The following is a 20,597-nucleotide window of genomic DNA, read 5'->3' on the forward strand; positions in this document are numbered from 1 at the left end:
TTCTCTTTAAAGAAATACTCATCACACCAAAATACATGAGAAAGTAATTCATTTTTATTTCAAGTCATTGTTCTTCAAATGAGCATGTATAAAACGAACTGCATCTACCTTTATATGTATGGGATAAACAAGCAAACTGCGGCTTAAAACAGATTTTTAAATGATTCAGTTTTCAAATGCTGTAAATTATTTTCTTTCTTTTTGTGAAATACACAGAGACAAACAGCTCATTCTGAAACTGTATGATAATGCTTGGAATATTAAGATGCAAAATTATTTTTTATGTATATTTTCCTATGTACTTCAAAATAATTATCGAGGATTCTCACCAAATTACAAGTATGACCAAACTATTCCAGAAATTTACTGTACCCACGTGTTTTCCTTTTATTCTGTTTTTGTTTTGTTTTTTAATCATCATTGGTGGTGTTTTTAATTACTACTCATTTTCCTTTCTCTCCATTTTAGTAAAAATTTTCTGACTGTGGTATATAATTCAGTGAAATTTTATTTATTTAATTGTGACCTTGCCTTTGCAGATTCACTCAGTTCTTACAGATACTTGATTTTAACGCTTATTTTTTCCCCTCAGCGGTTTCTTTTGCCCCTGACAAGATATATATGTGGAACAAAAGAGGAATTTAGTCTGTGGTCAGGTCTTCTAACATATCTGATCTTTTTCAAGCACCTGTCAAGCTGTGCTGCAGTTATTTATTACCATTGTCTATTTAGTCTTCATTTTCAATTTCCTATGCTTGTTGTTTTTTCTTACATTTGAATAACTTCCACAAAGAAAGGGTAAATTCATTGAAATTAACATTTAAAAGATCTAGAGATACCCTGTTAAAGTGATGGCATGATGGTAACAAGGTAGTGAAACTATAATTGGGGGGAAAATGGCATATTTATATTCTGCAACAAAATAGTTTTGTCCACAAATCAGCTGACATGTTTGGTTATAATGGCTATGCAGAAATAGTAACACTAGTCCCCTGGCTGGCATGGCTCAGAGGTTGATCCAAGAGATCAAGGTTTGATTCCCAGTCAGGGCACATGCCCGGGTTACGGGCTTGATCCTCAGTAGGGGGCATGCAGGAGTGCAAGAGGCAGCTGATCAATGACTGTCTCATCATTGATGTTTCTATCTCTCTCTCTCCCTCTCTCTGAAATCAATAAAAACATTAAAAAAAAACACTAGTCATAGTTCATTTGGTTTATATGACTATGTTTCAAGTTAAAGTGTTTTTATTTTTTCTAATCTCTGTTTTAATTATTAAGGATCACTTATATAGCAAAAGATATATAAAATTTTAAAACCCTTTTTCTTTGAGTGGCATTCTAGACCTTGCTTGTGTTTGAGGGTAATTACCCATTTTTAAACCAGAAGTTCTCTTTGGTTTTTCAGAATAAGAGTCTTCTACTTTCTTAATTATGTGAATGCTAACTGATGAGTAGATTGTCTGCACATAATAATAATAATAATTTTAATTGATTCCAGAGAGGAAAGAAGGGGGGGTAGAGAGAGATGTGAAAGAGACACATTGATTGGTTGCCTCCTTTATGCTCCCAACAGGGATGGAATGCGCACCCCCTAGGTTTGTGCCCTGACCTGGAATTGAACCTGTGACCTTCTGGTGCACAGGCCAACGCTCCAATGAACTGAGCCACACCGGCCAGGGCTGCACATAATTTTTAATCTCTGGCAAATTTCTTCCTACTGAGAATTCTCTACTGAGAATTCCTATGTTCCGATTCATTTCAGTGTGTTTTCTATTATCTCATAATAGCATAGTTATAATTTCTGCTTTAAAGTCTTTGGCTGATAGGACCAGCATCTGGGTCATCTCAGTTGTCTTTTCTCTTTGAAGGTTGGTTACATTTCCTTGATTCTTTGTATGTTGAATAATTTTGGATTGTATCCTAGATGTGCATGCTGTGTTGTGTGGATTCTCAGTAATGTTATACTTGTCTGGAGAATGTTCGTGTTTGGTGTTAGCAGGCAGTCAACCCAGTTAAAGTCAAAACGTAAAGTTCTGTCAATAGTGTTTGGGCTGACAGTGGTTCAAATCTGAGCCATTCTCTAAGCATTTGTTATACTGTTTTGGGTCTCTCCTGCACATATACACTTAAGGAATTAGTCTGAGACTTATACAGCCTTTACTTGTTGGTTTGGGTTTTTTCCACACATGGTTTTTCAGGGGTTATTCCTGGGACTTGTGCCAGTGATTCAGGTTTTAGTTCAATTCTCTCAGCCTCTTACTATATTGGTTTGGATCTCATCTGAGCTGTGTAGCTCAGGGGTTAGGCTGAGACTTGTGTAGCTTTATACATAGAATTGGGTGGTCCTCTGCTCTAGCTCTTTCTTCCCCATATTTGTTCTACACTCTCCGTTTTTTTCAGAGTTGAAAATTATTAATTCCATCCAAGTTTAGTTATTCGGCTGTTTCGTAAAGTGCACTATGTAATGAAACTAGCTATATTTAAGAAACTGAAGATTAAAAAAGTTAACTAAAATTTATCGAGAACCTGCTGTAAAATGGACTTGTGCTGGGTAAAGGGCATAAAAATATAAATTACTCAGGCTTTGTTTATAAGTAAATTACAGTCTGATAGGGCAAACTAACTAAAATGCAGTATGATAAGTACTGTAATAAAATTATATATCCTAGCACATTCACTCGGCAAATATTAAAAGTATACTGTGGGCCAGACACTGCTCTGGGCACTAAGGATATAGTGATGAACAAGATAGACATAGAGGAATAAATTTAAGAAAACGGTTAAAGTAGTCAGTGGACCGGTATCAGGAAATCAACTGGAAAAAAAGGTTGTATTTTAGAAATGTTCTCATTAGCTACATGGTTTTCTGTAATAATCTGTAGCTGAGTACTACATTGCTTTATAAATCTATTTGACAGAATTATAAATAGTATTGTGATTTTTCTCTTGGTATCTAAAGTATAATGAACCTGAAGGTTAAATATTGAATTTGGTTTGGATGCAACCCATATTAACCCTACAAATCAATAAAACTTCGCATTCTCAACAAAAGCAGCAGTGCCCTGTTTTTAACACTTTATCAGCTTTATTTAACACCAGTTTTAAAAACAGATTAAGTCGACTTGCCAGTGTGGCTCAGTTGGTTGAGTGGTGTCCCATGCACCAAGAGGTCACCAGTTTGATTCCTGGTCAGGGCACTTGCCCGGGTTGCGGGCTCCATTCCCAGAAGGGGGCGTGCAAGGGACAGCTGATCAATCTCTCATGGATGTTTCTATTTTTCTATCCCTCTCCCTTCCTCTCTCTAAAAATCAATAAAAATTAAAATTAAAAAACAGATTAAGTCAAGCTAGTCCCATTGAGGAAAGAAAAAGGCATGGTATCATTTAAAGTTTAAACAAAAAGAAATGAAAACAGTATATTCATCTGAATATGTTAATTTCTTTTAGAGGCGTTTTGTACTATCATAGTAACCCTTAGAGTTACTTCAGAGTTCCCTTTTTGGATATTTGCTTAAACATAAGTTTTATTTGAGTACTATTACTGATTTTTTTCCAGGAAAAAAACTAACATTTAAATATTCCATTGATCTCATTGCAAAAATATTCATAGTAGTTTGCTTTTAAATTGAATGCACTATATCAGAAGAAATTCAGTGAGCTGTCTTTATATGAAAGAGTGTGTGTTAGTTATTTATTGCTGTGTAACAAACTATCCCAAAACTTAATGCCTTGAAGTCACAATCATTTAGATTTATTGGTTTATGATTCTGCAGTCTGGCTGGACTTGTCTACTGGTTTTTCTGCTGGTCTCTCCTGGGGTCTCTTGTGCTGCTGCAGTTGTCTGGAGGCTTGACTAGAGCTGGAGGGTCCACGATGACTTACCTCAAATGGCAGCATCTCAGTGGGAGAGTCTGGATCGGCTAGGGGCCAGCTGAGCCTCTCTCCTTATAGTCTCTCAGCTTTCAGTAGTCTACCATGATGACCATTTCTCTAATAAAACATATTATTTGATTAGCCTTGTTGCCCTTATTATTGTTTCTGTGGGGAAAAGCCAAATTGTATTACTTTATTTTCACTTATAACATCTTTTCCAGGAAAAATGATGACCTACCATAAGTTTAAGAGGCATCTTGTCTTTGAAATGGTTTATTTCACATGTTTTAAAAGACTGAATAATGTCATGTAATTAGTTCAATTATTTATTTTCTTTTTTAAAAAAACAGGCAATTGCTGGCTACTTTGATATACATTTTGAGAAGAATTGCCACAACAGGGTAAGTATTATGAGTTGTCTCATAAGAATTAATTATGTGAAATACATTGCATTTTATTTTTGTGCCCTAAGGTGTTTGATCATAAGCATTTTGTTGTTGTAAGCAACTGGAGCTTGTATTTGATATAGTAGATTAATGTACCATGTTATTAAATGTTCTTGTATTTCATCAGATACTTTTGAACTCTACCATTGCAGGTCGTGTTCTCTACGGGCCCCCAGAGTACCGAAACACACTGGAAACAAACAATATTTCTATTGGAAAAGCCATTTTCAGTTAAAGCAGGTGAGGGAGAAAAGTAAATGGGTAAAATGTCTTATTTATTCTGAAATATACAATATTCCTTTATTCTACAGCCACTTTTTATGTGCCCACTCTATTTGGATGCCGAAAAGTCTTTTGGTAAAATTCAGTATCCATAGAAATAAAGAGAACTTTAAAGGCCTCCACATAAAGTCTACGTTAGCAAGCATCATCCTGAATGGAGAAAGACTGAACTTTCCCCCTGTTTTGGGGGCAAGGCAAGGAGGTCCATTCTCACCACTCCTAGTCTCATATTGGAAGTTTTAGCCAGTACAATAAGGAACAAAAATAATTATGTCATTATTTACAGATAACATGATTATGTATATAGAAACTCTAAGGAATCTACCAAAAAATCTGCAGAACTTAGTAAGCAAATTTAGCAAGGTTGAAATAGATAGGCTGACTAAAATTTATATGCAAATGCAAAAGACCTACAGTAGCCAAATAATTTTGAGAAAGAACTATATTGGAATCCTTTATGTAATTTCTAAATTTACTAAAACATTACATTACCAAACAGTATAGTATTGATATGTACTATAGATAGACGTGTAGATTAATATAACAGAGAATAATCCAGAAATAGACCTTTAGTGTCCAGAAAGTAATCTGACAAGATTTTTTAATAAGTAAAATATTATAAACATTTATATAGTTATTCTGCCCAGGTGTGTGTGTGTGTATTGTCAGTAATGGTAAAAAAAAAAAATTTCCTTAATGTTAAATCTACCCCCTAGAGTAGACTTGGACTGTGTGAGAATGATGAAGGGATTAAGCAAAGGGAAAAAAAGAAAAACTAGTGGACGCAGACAACAGTGTGGTTATTGCCAGAGGGAAGGAGGAGGGGGGAAGTAGAAGGGAAAGGAGGGATGAATGGTGAAGGAAGGAGCCTGGACTTGGGGTGGTAAACACAACACAGTATACAGATGATGTATCATAGAATTGTATACCTGAAACCTGTATCATTTTTAAACCAATGTCTCCCCAATAAATTCAATTTGAAAAAAGAAACATTCTAAACAATAAAAATGTCTTCTTGCTTTAAAACAGAAAAAAGAAAGAAAAGACAACGTGAATAGGGAATTTCTCAGACTAAGAATTCTACATTTGGCAAAAGCAAAATGGAACTATACAATAATGAGCCTAGTTTTGTTTTGTTTTGTTTGTTATTTTATTCACAATGCAGTTTAAAAATTAGTCCCAAAAGACTATTTTGGGCACTTACAGCATTTTGGAGTAAGATTGAGTTCTCTTAAAAGAGATAGAGAATACTGACTTTAATGTTAAATTCAGGGTGTATGTCTTTCCTTTTCCTTTAAAAGTAAGGTACAGTTTTATTGTACAAACTTGTATGGTAGTGTTTACTTTAAAAACCCCAGATCATTTTCATGTTACTTGGCTTTGGAAATATGATTAAAATCACTCTATACCTAGTAAGCTTTTTTAGATGGAAAATCCACTATTTTTCCTTTTATTTTTTAACTCTAAGCTTTAATAGTGATAATAATGAATTTTTATTTTTCTTCCTTCTGGGGAAATGAAACTTCATTGCTCTGGAAGAAAATAACTTAAAAACCACTGAATTTAAACCACATGAAATGAAATTAATTTTGTTCTTGATTGAACTGTAACACTGCTTTGTGGTATCCTAATAGCCTTCTGCCAATGATTAAAACAAGGTGGTACAGCTCAGCTCCATAGAGAATGTCCTTTGCAGCTCTCACCACAGTATACACAGTTAACGACATCAGTCATTTTATATCTATTTGACACTGATTAATTACTTCGATCTATTCTGGTACTACAGCTCCTGCCTTCAACAACTGAAGGAAGTTCAGCAGTATGAATTATGTATTTATTACTGTGACCCTTCGTGCTATTTAATTAACTTAAATAAGTGCTATTTGCATCCTCATTTTGAAATTAAGGTTATTATAGAACTAGCTATTTTACTTGTATTTCATTTTAGGACATGAAAGTAATACTGAGCTTATGTATAAGGCAATGTTATGGCTTTTAAATTTAGATATTTTAATATTGATGCTTAAAAAATTTTTGTGTGAAAATTTAACAAAAGTATCCATTACTAGTTCATTTTGACTTGGGTTCTATGTCTAAAATGAAGGATGCACAGAGCTCTTGTAGGCAAATCCTTAAACCTGAAAAGAAAACTGGATAACCTGCTTCATAAGCACCATGGAACATTCCTATTTTGATCCTTATACTAAGGATTGAATAGGACATTTACAAACAAGCCAACTTACATTTTTTTTAACACTTCTAAGGCTACTTAAATCAAAGAGGAGCAATCATTAGGGTACACATACCAAGAGGAAATATTTATAAAAATATCTGATATACATCAACAGAAAATCATTAAGGTAGGTGCACAAAGGATTTTTAGGATAGTGGTTAAACATTCGAAATAATACCCATCACTACTGATAATCACTGAAATGCAAATCAGAGCAATCAGATTCTGATGGTGGTTTATCTCAATAACAAAGACTTCCTCCCTCCCTCCCTCCCTCCCTCCTTCCCTCCCTCCCTCCCTTTCATTTATATATAGATATTTACTTATTTATTTATTTTGGAATAAAAGAAAGTTTTTTATTAAAGTAGGAGACAGACTACAGGTAGTATTTTTGGATGGGATCTCCCTGTTGAGGGAGGCCAGCAAGGCTGGTGGGCCACATGGACTTGAGGAAGACTTTGGTTTCTAATAACACCCAAAGTTAATGAAGATGGCAGAAATGTAAAACTGGAATAAATTTTGTGCCTTTTATTAAGGTGTCCCACTTCTGATAATACATCATAAGGCATTGATTCAAAATTCAGACTTTTCTTTCATTCTTTGCTATTCTAAGAAGTGAAAGTAACATTGTTTTCATTTACTTGTTTTTCTTTAAAGTATCTTTATGGAATTTTTGTAGAGTTGAATCTTCAACCTTTTCCTTGTGGTTTCTGGCTTTGGTTTCATATTTTAAAATATTGTATTACTATATTTACACAGTTTTATTGAATCCTTTCCTTGGTGGTTTAAAAGGCCCCACTTTAACATATACTGAATCTCCATAATGGATTTTTTTATTTCTCTACTATGTTATATTTATCTGTGTTTAGTTCTAAGGTACCCTATTTTAAAAACAATTTTATTCTATAATTTACATGCAATAAAAATTCACATTTTAATGATATAGTTCAGTGAGTTTTGACAAATGTATACACCACCCTTATGAAGATATAAAATATTTCTATTACTCTAAAACATTTTTTTATTGATTCCCTTGTGTGAACATCCCCAACCCCAGTACCCAGAGCAAGACAACCATTGATCTGCTTTCTATTACTGTATAGTAATACTACTAATTAGTATTACCAATATTAAAGTTTTAGTATTCTTTTAGAATTTTATTTCAATGGAATTACACAAGATATACTCCAGCTTTTTTTTGCTCAGCATATTTTCATCTGTGTATCAGTAGTTGGTTCCTTTTTATTGACAAGTAGTATTCCTTTGTATGGACATACTTCAGTTTACTTGTGCACTCATCTGCTGCTAGACTTTTGGATTATTTTCAATTAGGGATCATTATAAATAAAGTTGCTGCAAACATTCATGTAAAAGTCTTTGTGCAGACATATGTTTTTATTTCTCTTGGGAAAATACCTAGGAGCAGAATTATTGGGTCTTAAGGTAAGTAAGTGTGTGTTTAACGTTAAAAGAAACTGCAAATTTTTTCAAAATGACTGTACTGTTTAACATTTCTACCACCACTGTGGGTTCAGTTGCTCCACATCCTTGCTAACACTTAAAAAAATATTCAGTCATTTAATTTAAACCATTCTTTTGTATATGTAGGACATTGTGCTTTTAATTTTCATTTGCCTGATGACTAAAAATGCTGAGCCTCTTTTCATATGTTCATTGGTCACTTGTATATCTTTTTTGTGAGGGTTGTTAAAATATTTAGCTCAGTTTTTAATTGGGTTGTTTGTCATCTTATTATTGAGTTGTAAGAATATTTATATATATATGGATACTAATTCTTTGTCAAATATACATGTTGCTAACACTATATTTATCTCAATCCCCAGCTTGTCTTTTCATGGTCTCAATGTTTTTTGAAGTTTTGTGCTTTTGTGTCTTAATTAAGAAATCTTTGCTACCCTAACATCACAAAGATTTTCTTGTATGTTTCATCTAAAAATCTATATAGTTTGATCTTTCACATTTAGGTCTATAGTCTATTTTATGTTAATTTTAAGAGTAGTAGTTTATTTTCCTCCAAATATATATTAAATTGTCCTACTGTCATTTCTTGGACTGTCCTTTTTCTGTTTAATTACCTTGTCTCCTTTGCCAAAAATTAATTGACCATATGTATATAGATAGGTCTATTTCTGCGCTCTCTATTTTGTCCAGTTGATGTATATATGTCTGTTCTTTTTCAAAATTGTTTTTGTTACTCTAGATTCTCTAAATTGTCATATAAATTTTAAAATCAACTCCTTAATTTCTACCAAAAAAAAAAAAAAAGCCTGTTAGGATTTTGATTAGGATTGTATTGAATCTATGGATTACTTTGGGGAGAATTGGCATTTTAACCATATCAAGTCTTTAATCCACAAGCAAAATGTATCTTTCCATTTACTTTAGATCATCTTTAGCACTATTGCATAATTTTATGTGTCTGAATCTTGCACATATGTTGTGACATTTATCTCAAATGTATGCTTTTTGATGCTATTGTAAATGCTATTGTGGTTTTCTATTTCAATTTCTAATTCTTTATTGTTAATGTATAGAAATAAAATTAAATTTTTTATATTGACCTTACATCTTAAGACATTGCTAAACTATCTTACAGTTCTAGTAGCTTTTTTTGGGCATATTGCTTTAGGATTTTCTATATGTAAGAAATGTGGTTTACATGTGGTCTACAAATAAAGTTTGTTGTTTTTTTCTCTCTCTCTAATTTTTATCCCTTTTTTTCTTCTCTTGCACCTAGCCGTGACTAGGGCATCCAATAGAATACTATTAAAAGTTGTCAGAATGGACGTCTTTGCCTCAGTCCCAGTCTTAGGAAGAAGGCATTCAGTCTTTCACCATTAAGAATGATGTTATCTATAATTTCTCAGGTTGAGGACCATTCCTCATTTTCCTAGCTTACCGAAAGTTGTTATAAATTACTTTTGTCAGATGTATTTTATACATTTCATGAGACAATCATGACTTTTTTTCCTTTTGTTCAAAGGGTTTTTGAATCTGTGTTCATGGGGGATATTCATCTATAGTTTTCTTCTAATGACTTTATCTTGTTTTGATACCAGGATAATACTGCCCTCAAAAGATGAGTTGGGAAGTATTCTTTTTATTTTTTGTAAGAAAAATTTGATATTATTTTTCCTTAAACATTTGATAGAATTCACCATTAAAGATCTCTGACCTATTTTCTTTGTTTTCTGATGTAAACATTTAAAGTTATAATTTTTGTCTCTGGGCACTGTTTTAGCTATAGGCCACATAGTTTTATGTGTTGTGCTTTATAATCATTCAGATCAAAATGTTGTCTAGTTCTTGTGATTTTTATTTTCATTTATGGAATATTTAGAAGTCTATTGTTAATTCCTAAGTATTTGGGATTTTCAAGAATCTTTCTACTACTGATACTTAATTTTATTTAGTTTTGTTCAGAGAACATATTCTATATCCATTCTGTACAGTTTAAGATTTGTTTTGTGACCCAGCTATGGTCTCTCTTGGTTCTGTAGATGTCAGTCAAGCTTGTTGGTAATAGTGTAGTTCAAGGCTTCCACATTCTCTCTGATTTTCTGTCTAGTTATTGCAGTTATCAACAAAGGAGAGGTGAAATTTCCAACAATAATTGTAGATGTGTCTGTTTTTGATGGTCTGTCAGGTTTGTCATGCATTTTGAAGCTCTGTGCATACAAACATTTATGTCTCATTTATGAATTGAACACGTTAATATATATAAATGCCACTCTTCTTTTATATTTTATTTTTTAAATTTTTAAATTTTATTTTTGTTTAAAATATTACAGATGTCCATTTTTCTCCCCTATGACCCGTTCCACCCTGTCCCATCCCCCTCCCCAGTCCCTCTCCCCACCATTGTCCATGTCCTTGGGTTGTGCATATATGCATATAACTTCTTTGGTTACTCCCTCCCCCTCCACCCTCCCGCCCTCCTCCATCCCTCTGACATTTGTCAGTCTCATCTATGCTTCCATGTCATTGACTCTATTCTGTTCGTCAGTTTATTAAGTTCTTTAGATTCCATGTATAAGCGACATCATGTGATGTTTGTCTTTCTCTGCCTGGCTTATTTCACTTAGCATAATTTTCTCCAGGTCTATCCATACTGTCCCAAAGAGTACGAGATTCTTCTTCTTTACAGTTGCTTAGTATTCAGTGGTGTATATGTCCCACTCATCTACTGATGGGCACTTGGGCTGTTTCCAGATCTTAGCTATTGTAAACTATGCTGCTGTGAACATTGGGGTGCACATATTCTTTCTGATTAATGTTTCAGCATTCTTAGGATACATTCCTAGGAGTGGAATCACTGGGATAAAAGGCAGCTCCATTTTTAATTTTTTGAGGAACCTCCATACTGTTTTCCCTAGTGGTTGGACCAGTCTGCATTCCCACCAGCAGTGTACTAGGGTTCCCCTTTCTCCACACTCTCACCAGCACATGTCGTTTGTTGATGGCAGCCATTCTGACAGGTGTAAAATGATACCTCATTGTGGTTTTAATTTGCATCTCTCTGATGATTAGCGAAGTTGAGCATTTTTGCATGTGTCTCTTGGCCATCTGTATGTCCTCTTTGGAGAAGTGTCCATTCAGGTCCTTTGCCCATTTCTTAATTGGGTTGTCTTCCTCTTGCTGAGTAATACGAGTTCTCTGTACACTTTGGAAATTAGCTCCTTATCAGGTACATCCTTGGCAAATATTTTTCCAAGACCGTGGGGTTCCTTTGTATTTTGAGGCTGTTTTCTTTTGCTGTGCAGAAGCTTTTTTGTTTGATGTAATCCCATGTTTATTTTTTCTTTTGTTTCTCTTGCCCTAGGAGATGTATCAGTCAAAATTCCAATAGGTGGGATGTCTGTGACTTTACTGCCTATGTTCCAGGATTTTTATGGTTTTGTGACTTACATTTAAGTCTTTTATCCATTTTGAGTTTATTTTTGTGTATGGTGAAAGTTGGTGTTCTAGTTTCATTTTTTTGCATGTATCTGTCCAATTTTCCCAGCACCACTTATTGAAGAGACTATCTTTATTCTATTGGATACTCTTGCCTCCTTTGTCAAATATTAACTGACCATAATGGCGTGGATCTATTTCTGGGGTCTCTGTTCTGTTCCATTGATCTATATGCCTATTATTGTAGCATTACCAGGCCATTTTGATTACAATGGCTTTGTAATACAGTTTGAAATCCGGTAATGTGATCCCTCCCACTCTGTTCTTTTTTCTCAAGATGGCTGCAGCTATTCGGGGTCTTTTTTGGTTCCATATAAATTTTTGAAATGTTTGTTCTAGGTCTGTGAAATATGCTGTTGGTATTTTAATAGGAGTTGCATTGAATTTATAAATTGCTTTGGGTAGTATGGACATTTTAATGATATTAATTCTTCCAATCCATGACCATGGTATATTCTTCCACTTGTTTAAATCTTCCTCTATATCTTTTTTCAGTGTCACGTAGTTTTCCGAGTACAGGTCTTTTACATCCTTGGTTAAGTTTATTCCTAGGTGCAGTGGTAAATGATACTGCTTTTTTTAGTTGCAGTGGTAAATGATACTGCTTTTTTAGTTTCTCTCTCTGAAAGTTCATTGTTGGTGTATAAAAATGCCATTGATTTCCGGATGTTGATTTTGTGTCCAGCTACCTTGCCAAATTTGTTTATCAAATGTAGTAGTACTTTGATGGAGTCTTTAGGGTTTTCTATGTACAATATCATGTCATCTGCAATTAATAACAGTTTTACTTCCTCCTTTCCAGTTTGGATACCTTTTATGTTTTCTTCCTGTCTGATGGCTATGGCAAGGACTTCCAGTACTGTGTTGAATAAGAGTGGTGACAGTGGACATCCCTGTCTTGTTCCGGTTTTTAATGGAAATGGTTTTAGTTTTTGCCCATTGAGTATGATGTTGGCTGTAGGTCTGTCGTATATGGCCTTTATTATGTTGAGGTATGATCCCTCTATTCCCACTTTGCTGAGAGTTTTTATCAGAAATGGGTGCTGGATTTTGTCGAATGCTTTTTCTGCATCTATTGATATGATCATATGATTTTTGTCCTTCATTTTGTTTATGTGATGTATCACATTTATTGATTCGCGGATGTTGTACCAGCCTTGCATCCCTGAAATAAATCCCACTTGGTCATGAAGTATGATCTTTTTAATGTATTGCTGGATCCCGTTTGGTAGTATTTTAGTGAGGATTTTAGTATCTATGTTCATCAGGGATATTGGCTTGTAATTTTCTTTCTCTGTAGTATTTTTATCTGGTTTTGGGATTAGGATGATGCTGGCCTCATAAAAAGAGTTTGGGAGTTTTCCCTCCTCTTGAATTTTCTGGAATAGAATAGGTGTTAATTCTTCTTTGAATGTTTGGTAAAACTCGCTTGTAAATCCACCTGGTCCAGGACTTTTGTTTGCTGGGAGTTTTTTTATTACTGCTTCAATTTCATTAGTTGTTATCGGCCTATTCAGGTTTTCTGCCTCTTCTTGATTCAGCTTTGGAAGGTTGTATGCTTCTAGGAATTTGTCCATTTCCCCCATGTTGTCCAATTTGTTGGCATATAGTTGCTCATAATATTTTCTTACAATCCTTTGTATTTCTGTTGGGTCAGTTGTTATACCGCCTCTTTCATTTCTGATTTTATTTATTTGGGTCCTCTCTGTTTCTTAGTGAGTTTGGCTAAAGGTGCATCAATCTTATTTACCTTTTCAAAGAACCAGCTCTTGGTTTCTTTGATTTTTTTGTGTTTTTTTTAGTCTCTATGTCATTAATTTCTGCTCTGATTTTTATCATTTCCTTCCTTCTACTTCCTCGGGGCTTTTCTTGCTGTTCTCATTCTAGTTCTTTTAGTTGTTGTGTTAGATGATTCATTAGATTTTTTTCTTGTTTCTTGAGATAGGCCTGTAATGCTGTGAATTTTCCTAATGCCTCTCTTTATCTCTGGTTAAGTTTTTTCCTAAAGTCAACTTTGTCTGAAATTAATATAGCCATTTCAGCCCCTTATGGTTAATGTTCATATAGAATTTCTTTCTCCTTTTTCTTTTAGCCTATATCTTTATAAAGTATGTTGGCCATGTTTACATTTAATATTATTACCTATGTTATTAAAGTTAATTCTGTCACTTGCCATTTGTTTTTTATTTATATCCTCTGTCTTTTATCCCTCTTTTCTTTTTCTTTTTAATTGAATATTCTTTACTATTTCATTTTATCTCTACCCTTGACTAATTAGCCATACCTCTTGGGTTTATTTTTATAATACTCTAGAGTTTCCAACATGCATCTTTAGTTTATCACAGACCATCATCAAATGATGTTATACCACTTCATTTGTAGTTTAAGACTTACAACAATATACTTCAATTTACTCTCTTCCACCTTTTGTGCTATTGTTATAAAACATTTTCCTAAGTGGTTTTTTTTGTAATCTTTACCCAAGAATATTTTTTCCATTGCTTTTTAGAAAGAGTGAAAAGGAGCGGGGAGGGGACGGAAACATCGATGTGAGAGAGACACCCTGATTGGTTGCTTCCGGCAGGCACCCCGAACGGAGCAAGCCTGCAACCGGGATACATGCCCTTGGCTGGAATCAAACCCGGGACCCTGCAGTCTGTGGGCTGACACACTAACCACTGAGTCAAACTGGGCTTGCCTAGTGGTTTAACCCCACAATATGTTGTTACTTTTCTGTTAGACTGTTTTCCTTGAATTATTAAGTACAGTTTTTGCCTTTCTTCTATAGGTGAATCGTTGAAAGGACAAATCACAGTGCACAAGAATAAGAAGGACCCACGTTCTCTCACTGTGACCCTCACATTGAATAATTCAACCCAGACTTACGGCCTTCAGTGAAAAAGCCACAAAGCACAGCTGCTCACTTGAGTTTCTGCTGTGGGGTGGGTGCGTAGTGGGAAGAAGGGGAGCGGTCTTACATGAGCACGTGGATTGATAGATCTTTTCCTAATGAGTCTCCTCAGTGGAATCCTGGTAGGAATCCAGTGTAATTCAGCTAACGGGACTCCACTGGTCCTAGTGGTTCACCTATATAATGACATTCTTGGAAGTCTGGTCAGTGAGATTTAACTGAATATAACCCCTATGTTGAGTTTAACTATATTGAAAATCACTTAAATTGGCCTAAATATGGAACAGACATAGTGTTAAAGTTTCCTACTATAAATTTTAAGCACCAGTATTAATTAGTTACTTGGACAGTGTTTTATTGTTATACTAGTAACTACATACAAGGCATTACACAGTTTATTACAGATTTCCTCTCTGAGGAGAAGTAGTTTTTAATTGTATTACTTGTTAGAATATCAGGATATAATAGATTAAAGACCAAGTGTAAGGGACTAAAATATGGAAAAGTGCATCACACAAATCATATTTGGAGACAGCTTAGTTGATTACTCTGTAATTCTCATTTTGTAGTTTCTCTCTTTGCAGATATTTTTTAGCCATTTAATTTTCTAGTATTGCCCAGGAAATCTAATTGCAATATGTTTGTTCTAGGTTTCACAAAATTTTTTAAAGATTGGGATAAATATGTACTTATTTACTAATATAATACCTTCTTCAAACTAGATTTTTGTGCAAATATAAATGTGTAACTGTTAATATACTTCTATCACTCTTTACAATTGTGTCACTTATCATTGACTCAGTTTGAAAGGCAGAATAAAAAACATTTAATAAAATATATACAACAAACATTAGCATTATAAAATGACATTTCAAAATGTCTTAAAAATTTTATTGAAGTATAGTTGACATACAACATTATATTAGTTTCAGGTGTTCAATATAGTGATTCAGCATTTATTATATACCTTACAATATGATCACTATGATAAGTCTAGTAACCATCTGTCACCACAAAATGTTATGATGTGATTGACTATATTCCCTGTGCTGTACTCTACGTTCCTGTGGCTTACTTTATGACTGGAAGTTTGTACCTCATTCCCCTCACCATTTTCACCTGTTCCCCCTCCTCTTCCCCTCTGGCAACTATCAGTTCTCTGTATCTGTGAGTCTGTTTCTGTCTTGTGTTTTTAGGTTCCATATATATAAGTGAAATCACATGGTGTTTGCCTTTCTCTGTCTGACTTATTTCATTTACCATAATATCCTCCAGGTCCAGCCATATTGTCAAAAATGATAAGATTTTATTCTTTTTTTATTGCTAAGTAATATTTTATTGTGTATATATACCACATCTTCTTCATCCATTCATTTATTGATGGGCACCTAGGTTGCTCCCTTGTCTTGACTATTGTAACTAATACTGCAGTGAACATAGGGGCGCATTCATCTTTTCAAATTAGTGTTTTACTTTTTTTCGTATAAATACCCAGAAGTGGAATTTCTGGGTCATATAGTGATTCTGTTTTTAATTTTTTGAGGGATCTCCATATTGTTTTCTGTAGTGGCTGCACCAGTGTAGTATTCCACCAATAGTGCAAGAAGGTCCCCTTTTCTCCACATCCTTACCATCACTTGTTGTTTGTTGCCTTTTTTATAATAGCCATTCTGACAGGTAGGAGTGGTATCTTCATTATGGTTTTGACTTCCATTTTCCTGATGATTAGTGGTGTTGAGCATCTTTTCATATGTCTGTTGGCCATCTGTGTCTTCTGTGGAGAAATGTTCATTCAGGTCCTCTGCCCATTTTTAAATTGGATTGTTTGGGGTTTTTTCGATGTTGACAAGTCTTAAAGGAATTGTTTATAAGAAAACAGGGATTTTTAAAGAGAGGTGGGTCACATGCTTCGTTTCAGTTCAATCACTGGTTTTCTTGTTTTTGTTTTTTCAAAACAAAACATACACAACATAGCAGAGTGGTGAGAAGCATAAGCTCTGGAGCCAGTGCCTAGGTTGAAGCCTTGGCTCCAGCTCTTACTTGCTATGTGATCTTAGTCACATTCCTAACCTCTCTCTCCCTCCATGAATGTGCCAATTCATGAATTAGTACATTTCAGCTACTTAGATCAGTAGTCAACACGTAGAAAACAGTCCATGAAGGTGATAGTATCATCATCATAGTCAAGGACCTCTCTAAAGAATATATGACATTTACATTAGCTCAGTTGGAAAATTGTCAACCTCATTAAAAACTACCCTAATACATGAATAAAATGGGAAGATTACAACAAATTAATAATAGCAAAAATTGAATCAAAAAGAAATTGTCTTTTGGTCTTTGTTAGAGAACTGGACCAATGAGAAAGTTAACCCCTTCAAGTGATAGTATTTCAAACCACAGTCTCTAAGTTACTCTTCATGAGCATGATTTCTCTTTTCACTGAGTTAAACCAGCCAACTTGTTTTCACTGTGGATTTGGATTCAGACCATTATTGGAAAAGTGTGGTGCAGATAGTACAGCTCAAAGTCCTTGAAGTTTGTCTGGAATGGCTTCATGTACAGGTTTGAGAGGGTGGGGTGATAAAACAAAAATGAGGAAGCCCGTAAGAAAATTTTTTGTAAGTGCATAACCAATATTTTCTGCTACTTAAAAAAGTTTTTATCAAAATGGTTACTCTTTAAAACTCTCGTTTGATTTTCATGGGATATTTACCCAGTGGCTCTTGATTGTTTTCTCCAAATTCTGACTAGCTCAATCATAATTAGTGGTCTCTGTTCTTTTCAGTTAGCCATCCCCGGCTGGATCATTCTAATTTGTATACCTAAACATTTTATGAAAATATGAGAGTCCAAATGTTAGCTTTTTGGAATTTCTGCCATTAAACTGCTGTGAAAAATAAGTGTATTACATGTGCAACAATGATAAATATAATGTCCTTTCATGCTGTGACAGATGGGCATTTATAGATATTAAATTACTCTCTTCCAGGGATTTTATTTTTTTTCCATTAAGGAAACAGATTTTTTCTTATGTGCAAACTAGCATTATTTGTTGTAATATGTGGAGTTCATCCAAGTATAACAGTCACCTCTTGAGTATCTTCTGAACAGAGCATTTTGGGAGGTGTGTTCCAAGAAAACAGAGCTCTTGAAGGTGTACAGCATTACACAGAGTAGTTCAATAAGTAGACCCAACTGCTAGGAACACAAATAAGTCAGGGAGCTGTCATTTAACTCCTAAAGAATTTATGTTTGAAGGGTAGGCAAATAATTCTGATCCTAGAGTTATTTATTCTTATCACTTAATCTAGATTAGCCAATATGGTCCACCTGTGCCTCAGCATTATACCTCTCTTGTGTGTTGAAGTGGAATATCTAAAATATGTTGTGTGAAGTTACAGATTTGAGATCAGTTCATACTAATCTCACCAATCTTGCTATCAGGTGGAGGAAATACAGTAACATTGCTAAGAGCATTCAACCAGTGAAATTAAAAAGGATGCTATGCCACTTAGCACCTGCTGGCCATGCCAGAAATGATCATTTAAGCTGCTGGACTGTAGCATATACCCAACCATCCAAGTATTGAGCTTTTTCTCTGTAGCAGAGTATCTTCACAAAATATATATAAAGTATGCAGTACTGTCATGGAGTCTCAATCTTTGATGAAAGTGAAGGTCAGTGAGATAGCTGAAGTCAAACATTATCTACTGCAGGGTTGGCAAACTACAGCCTGGGGCCATATCTAACTTAATGCTCATTTTGGTAAGTAAAATTTTACTAGAGCAGAGACAGCAAATACTATAGGTAGAAGATTTCCTCGTGTGACTCATTAATGGCCATGGCAGAGAAGCACACAATAGAACACAGATTGCAAGGACATAGTTTTTTTAAAAATGCGAAACTGAGCAACTGGAGGTACTCTATTTATGAAGACTTAGAGGATTGACCGAGACTTACCCTAATTTTTTTTAAATATAGTATTTACATACTTGAGAAAGACCAGAGAAATGTGCAAACAACTTTTCAAAATTAGAGATGGTTGAACCCCACCCACAAGATACAAAGTAACATCTACTGGACTTCGGAGCCTAAAAAAGGATCTGTATGAACCTCATTAATCTCTCGGTTTTTAAGAGGCCTCTGGACCCAAAGCTAACTGCCAACATTAGGAGAGACAATGGGGAAATTGCTTTATATCAGCACTTTTCAACATGCCTTGAGGCTCTATTAGTATACGTCTTATTATTTTGCTTTCATTAATGTTATACTAATAAAATATATTTGCTGCATGCTGAAATACAGTATTTGACTCCAGGAACAGCACTTGTGTGATTGATTTGTGGGTTGAACTAGCCACTTTTCTCATGAAACAGATTTTTACTTGAAAGAATGACTGACAAACTGTGGCAGACATTGTTCTACAAAAGAAAAGTGAGCATATTCAAATAAAACAACTGATAGCATTTTTTGCTGATGATAAGATTCAAGTTTTCAAATTAGAATTTTGGAAAACGTATCTACCACCATGAGCTTATGGATTCTTAAAAAGACTGAGATTAGCCTGGAAGACTGAGATGCAAGGAAGAAAAAATATTTTTTTCTCTCTACCCTTTTAAGTTCTCTCAACTGGAACCTCAGTAACAAAAGACAGATTAACCAGAAAAAAGCATACAAATTTATTTAATATAAATTTTACATGACACCAGAGCCTTCATAAGGAAATAAAGACCTGAAGAAACCGCTGCACCTGTTTTTATGCCAAGTTTGCTAGTGTCAAGTCCTGGGAAGATGTGACAGGACAAAGGTGAGTTCAGGGTAGTAAACGGGGGCAAACTTAGCGAGGCCCATTCATTCAGATTCCGCTCTGTCCCTTCATTTTCAGAGATACTCCTTTCCTCCCAGTCCAGGGAGGGCACCTCTCACATAAGGGTTTTATGACCTGCTTCAGGGAAGGTCAGAAAGTCCTTTCTGAAGGTGAAAGAAATCATAAAAACAGATGAAGTATATATTCTGATGGCCGCTGTTGAACACTGGGTTCATGTTTACTGAAAAGCAACAGGTCACAGGAAGAGCTAACAAAATAGAGGGGAAAAGTTGATCAGGTTTTACTTTTCAGATTCCTTCAGATTGAAATACTATGCCAAGTTGCCGTATTTCAGGGTAGTGTGCCCTGAACCTGATTTTTTAATCCTGGATGACAAAATGAATCAACATTTTGAAGATCTGCATGACTCAGTGAACTAGTATCCACCCCCTCCCACCAAAAAATGCATAATGTTACAAATATCCATTCAAAGGACAAGCTAAACCACTGGATTCTAATGAAGCAATAGAAGTTTATTGATTCACATTGCCACTGGCCTTTAAGAAACTAGTACTGGTCAAGTTTGGGTCTAGTATTGAAGATTATATGAGGCCATATTTTCTTCACATATCTCAACCAAAACAATGTATCATAACAGACTGAATGCAGCAGCAGTTGTGAGACCCCATCTGTATTCTTTCTACTAAACCAGGTAATGAGATCTGTAAAAATGCTGAGCAACACTACTCTTCTTACTAAATTTTTTATTTTGTTTTATTTTCGTTAAAAATGTTATTGATTATTGTGGGTTTTTTCAGTGAATTAATAAATTGTGTTTCTCAGTTTTAATTTCCAATATGGTAAATATCAGTATCATATAAACCCTTTGGGGTCTTTAATACTTTTTAAGAATCTAAAGGCATTCTGAAACCAAAAAAGTTTGAGAATCACTGGCCTAGATTATATGAGACCCTTCTAACTGGTCTTTCTTCTTATGACCCACTCTACCCTATCCCCATCTATTCTCAATACATCAGCCAAAATAATCCTCACAAGTATAAATAAA

At 34.6% G+C, this 20,597-nt stretch overlaps 1 protein-coding gene across 1 annotated transcript in view; it reads left to right on the forward strand.

Moving 5' to 3' along the window:
- The window catches only part of PRMT3 (protein arginine methyltransferase 3), a 78,554-nt gene extending 62,611 nt beyond the window's left edge, over nt 1–15,943 (forward strand). Inside the window, exons 14-16 of the mRNA XM_087821778.1 lie at nt 4,223–4,273; nt 4,471–4,558; nt 14,599–15,943. Coding sequence (XP_087677904.1) covers nt 4,223–4,273; nt 4,471–4,558; nt 14,599–14,708 — 249 coding nt within the window. The 3' untranslated portion in view covers nt 14,709–15,943. The remainder of the gene's footprint in view (nt 1–4,222; nt 4,274–4,470; nt 4,559–14,598) is intronic.
- The last annotated feature ends 4,654 nt before the right edge of the window (nt 15,944–20,597 follow it).

Source organism: Miniopterus natalensis, chromosome 11, assembly GCF_054644295.1.
Source record: "Miniopterus natalensis isolate mMinNat1 chromosome 11, mMinNat1.hap1, whole genome shotgun sequence".
Taxonomy (NCBI): domain Eukaryota; kingdom Metazoa; phylum Chordata; class Mammalia; order Chiroptera; family Miniopteridae; genus Miniopterus; species Miniopterus natalensis.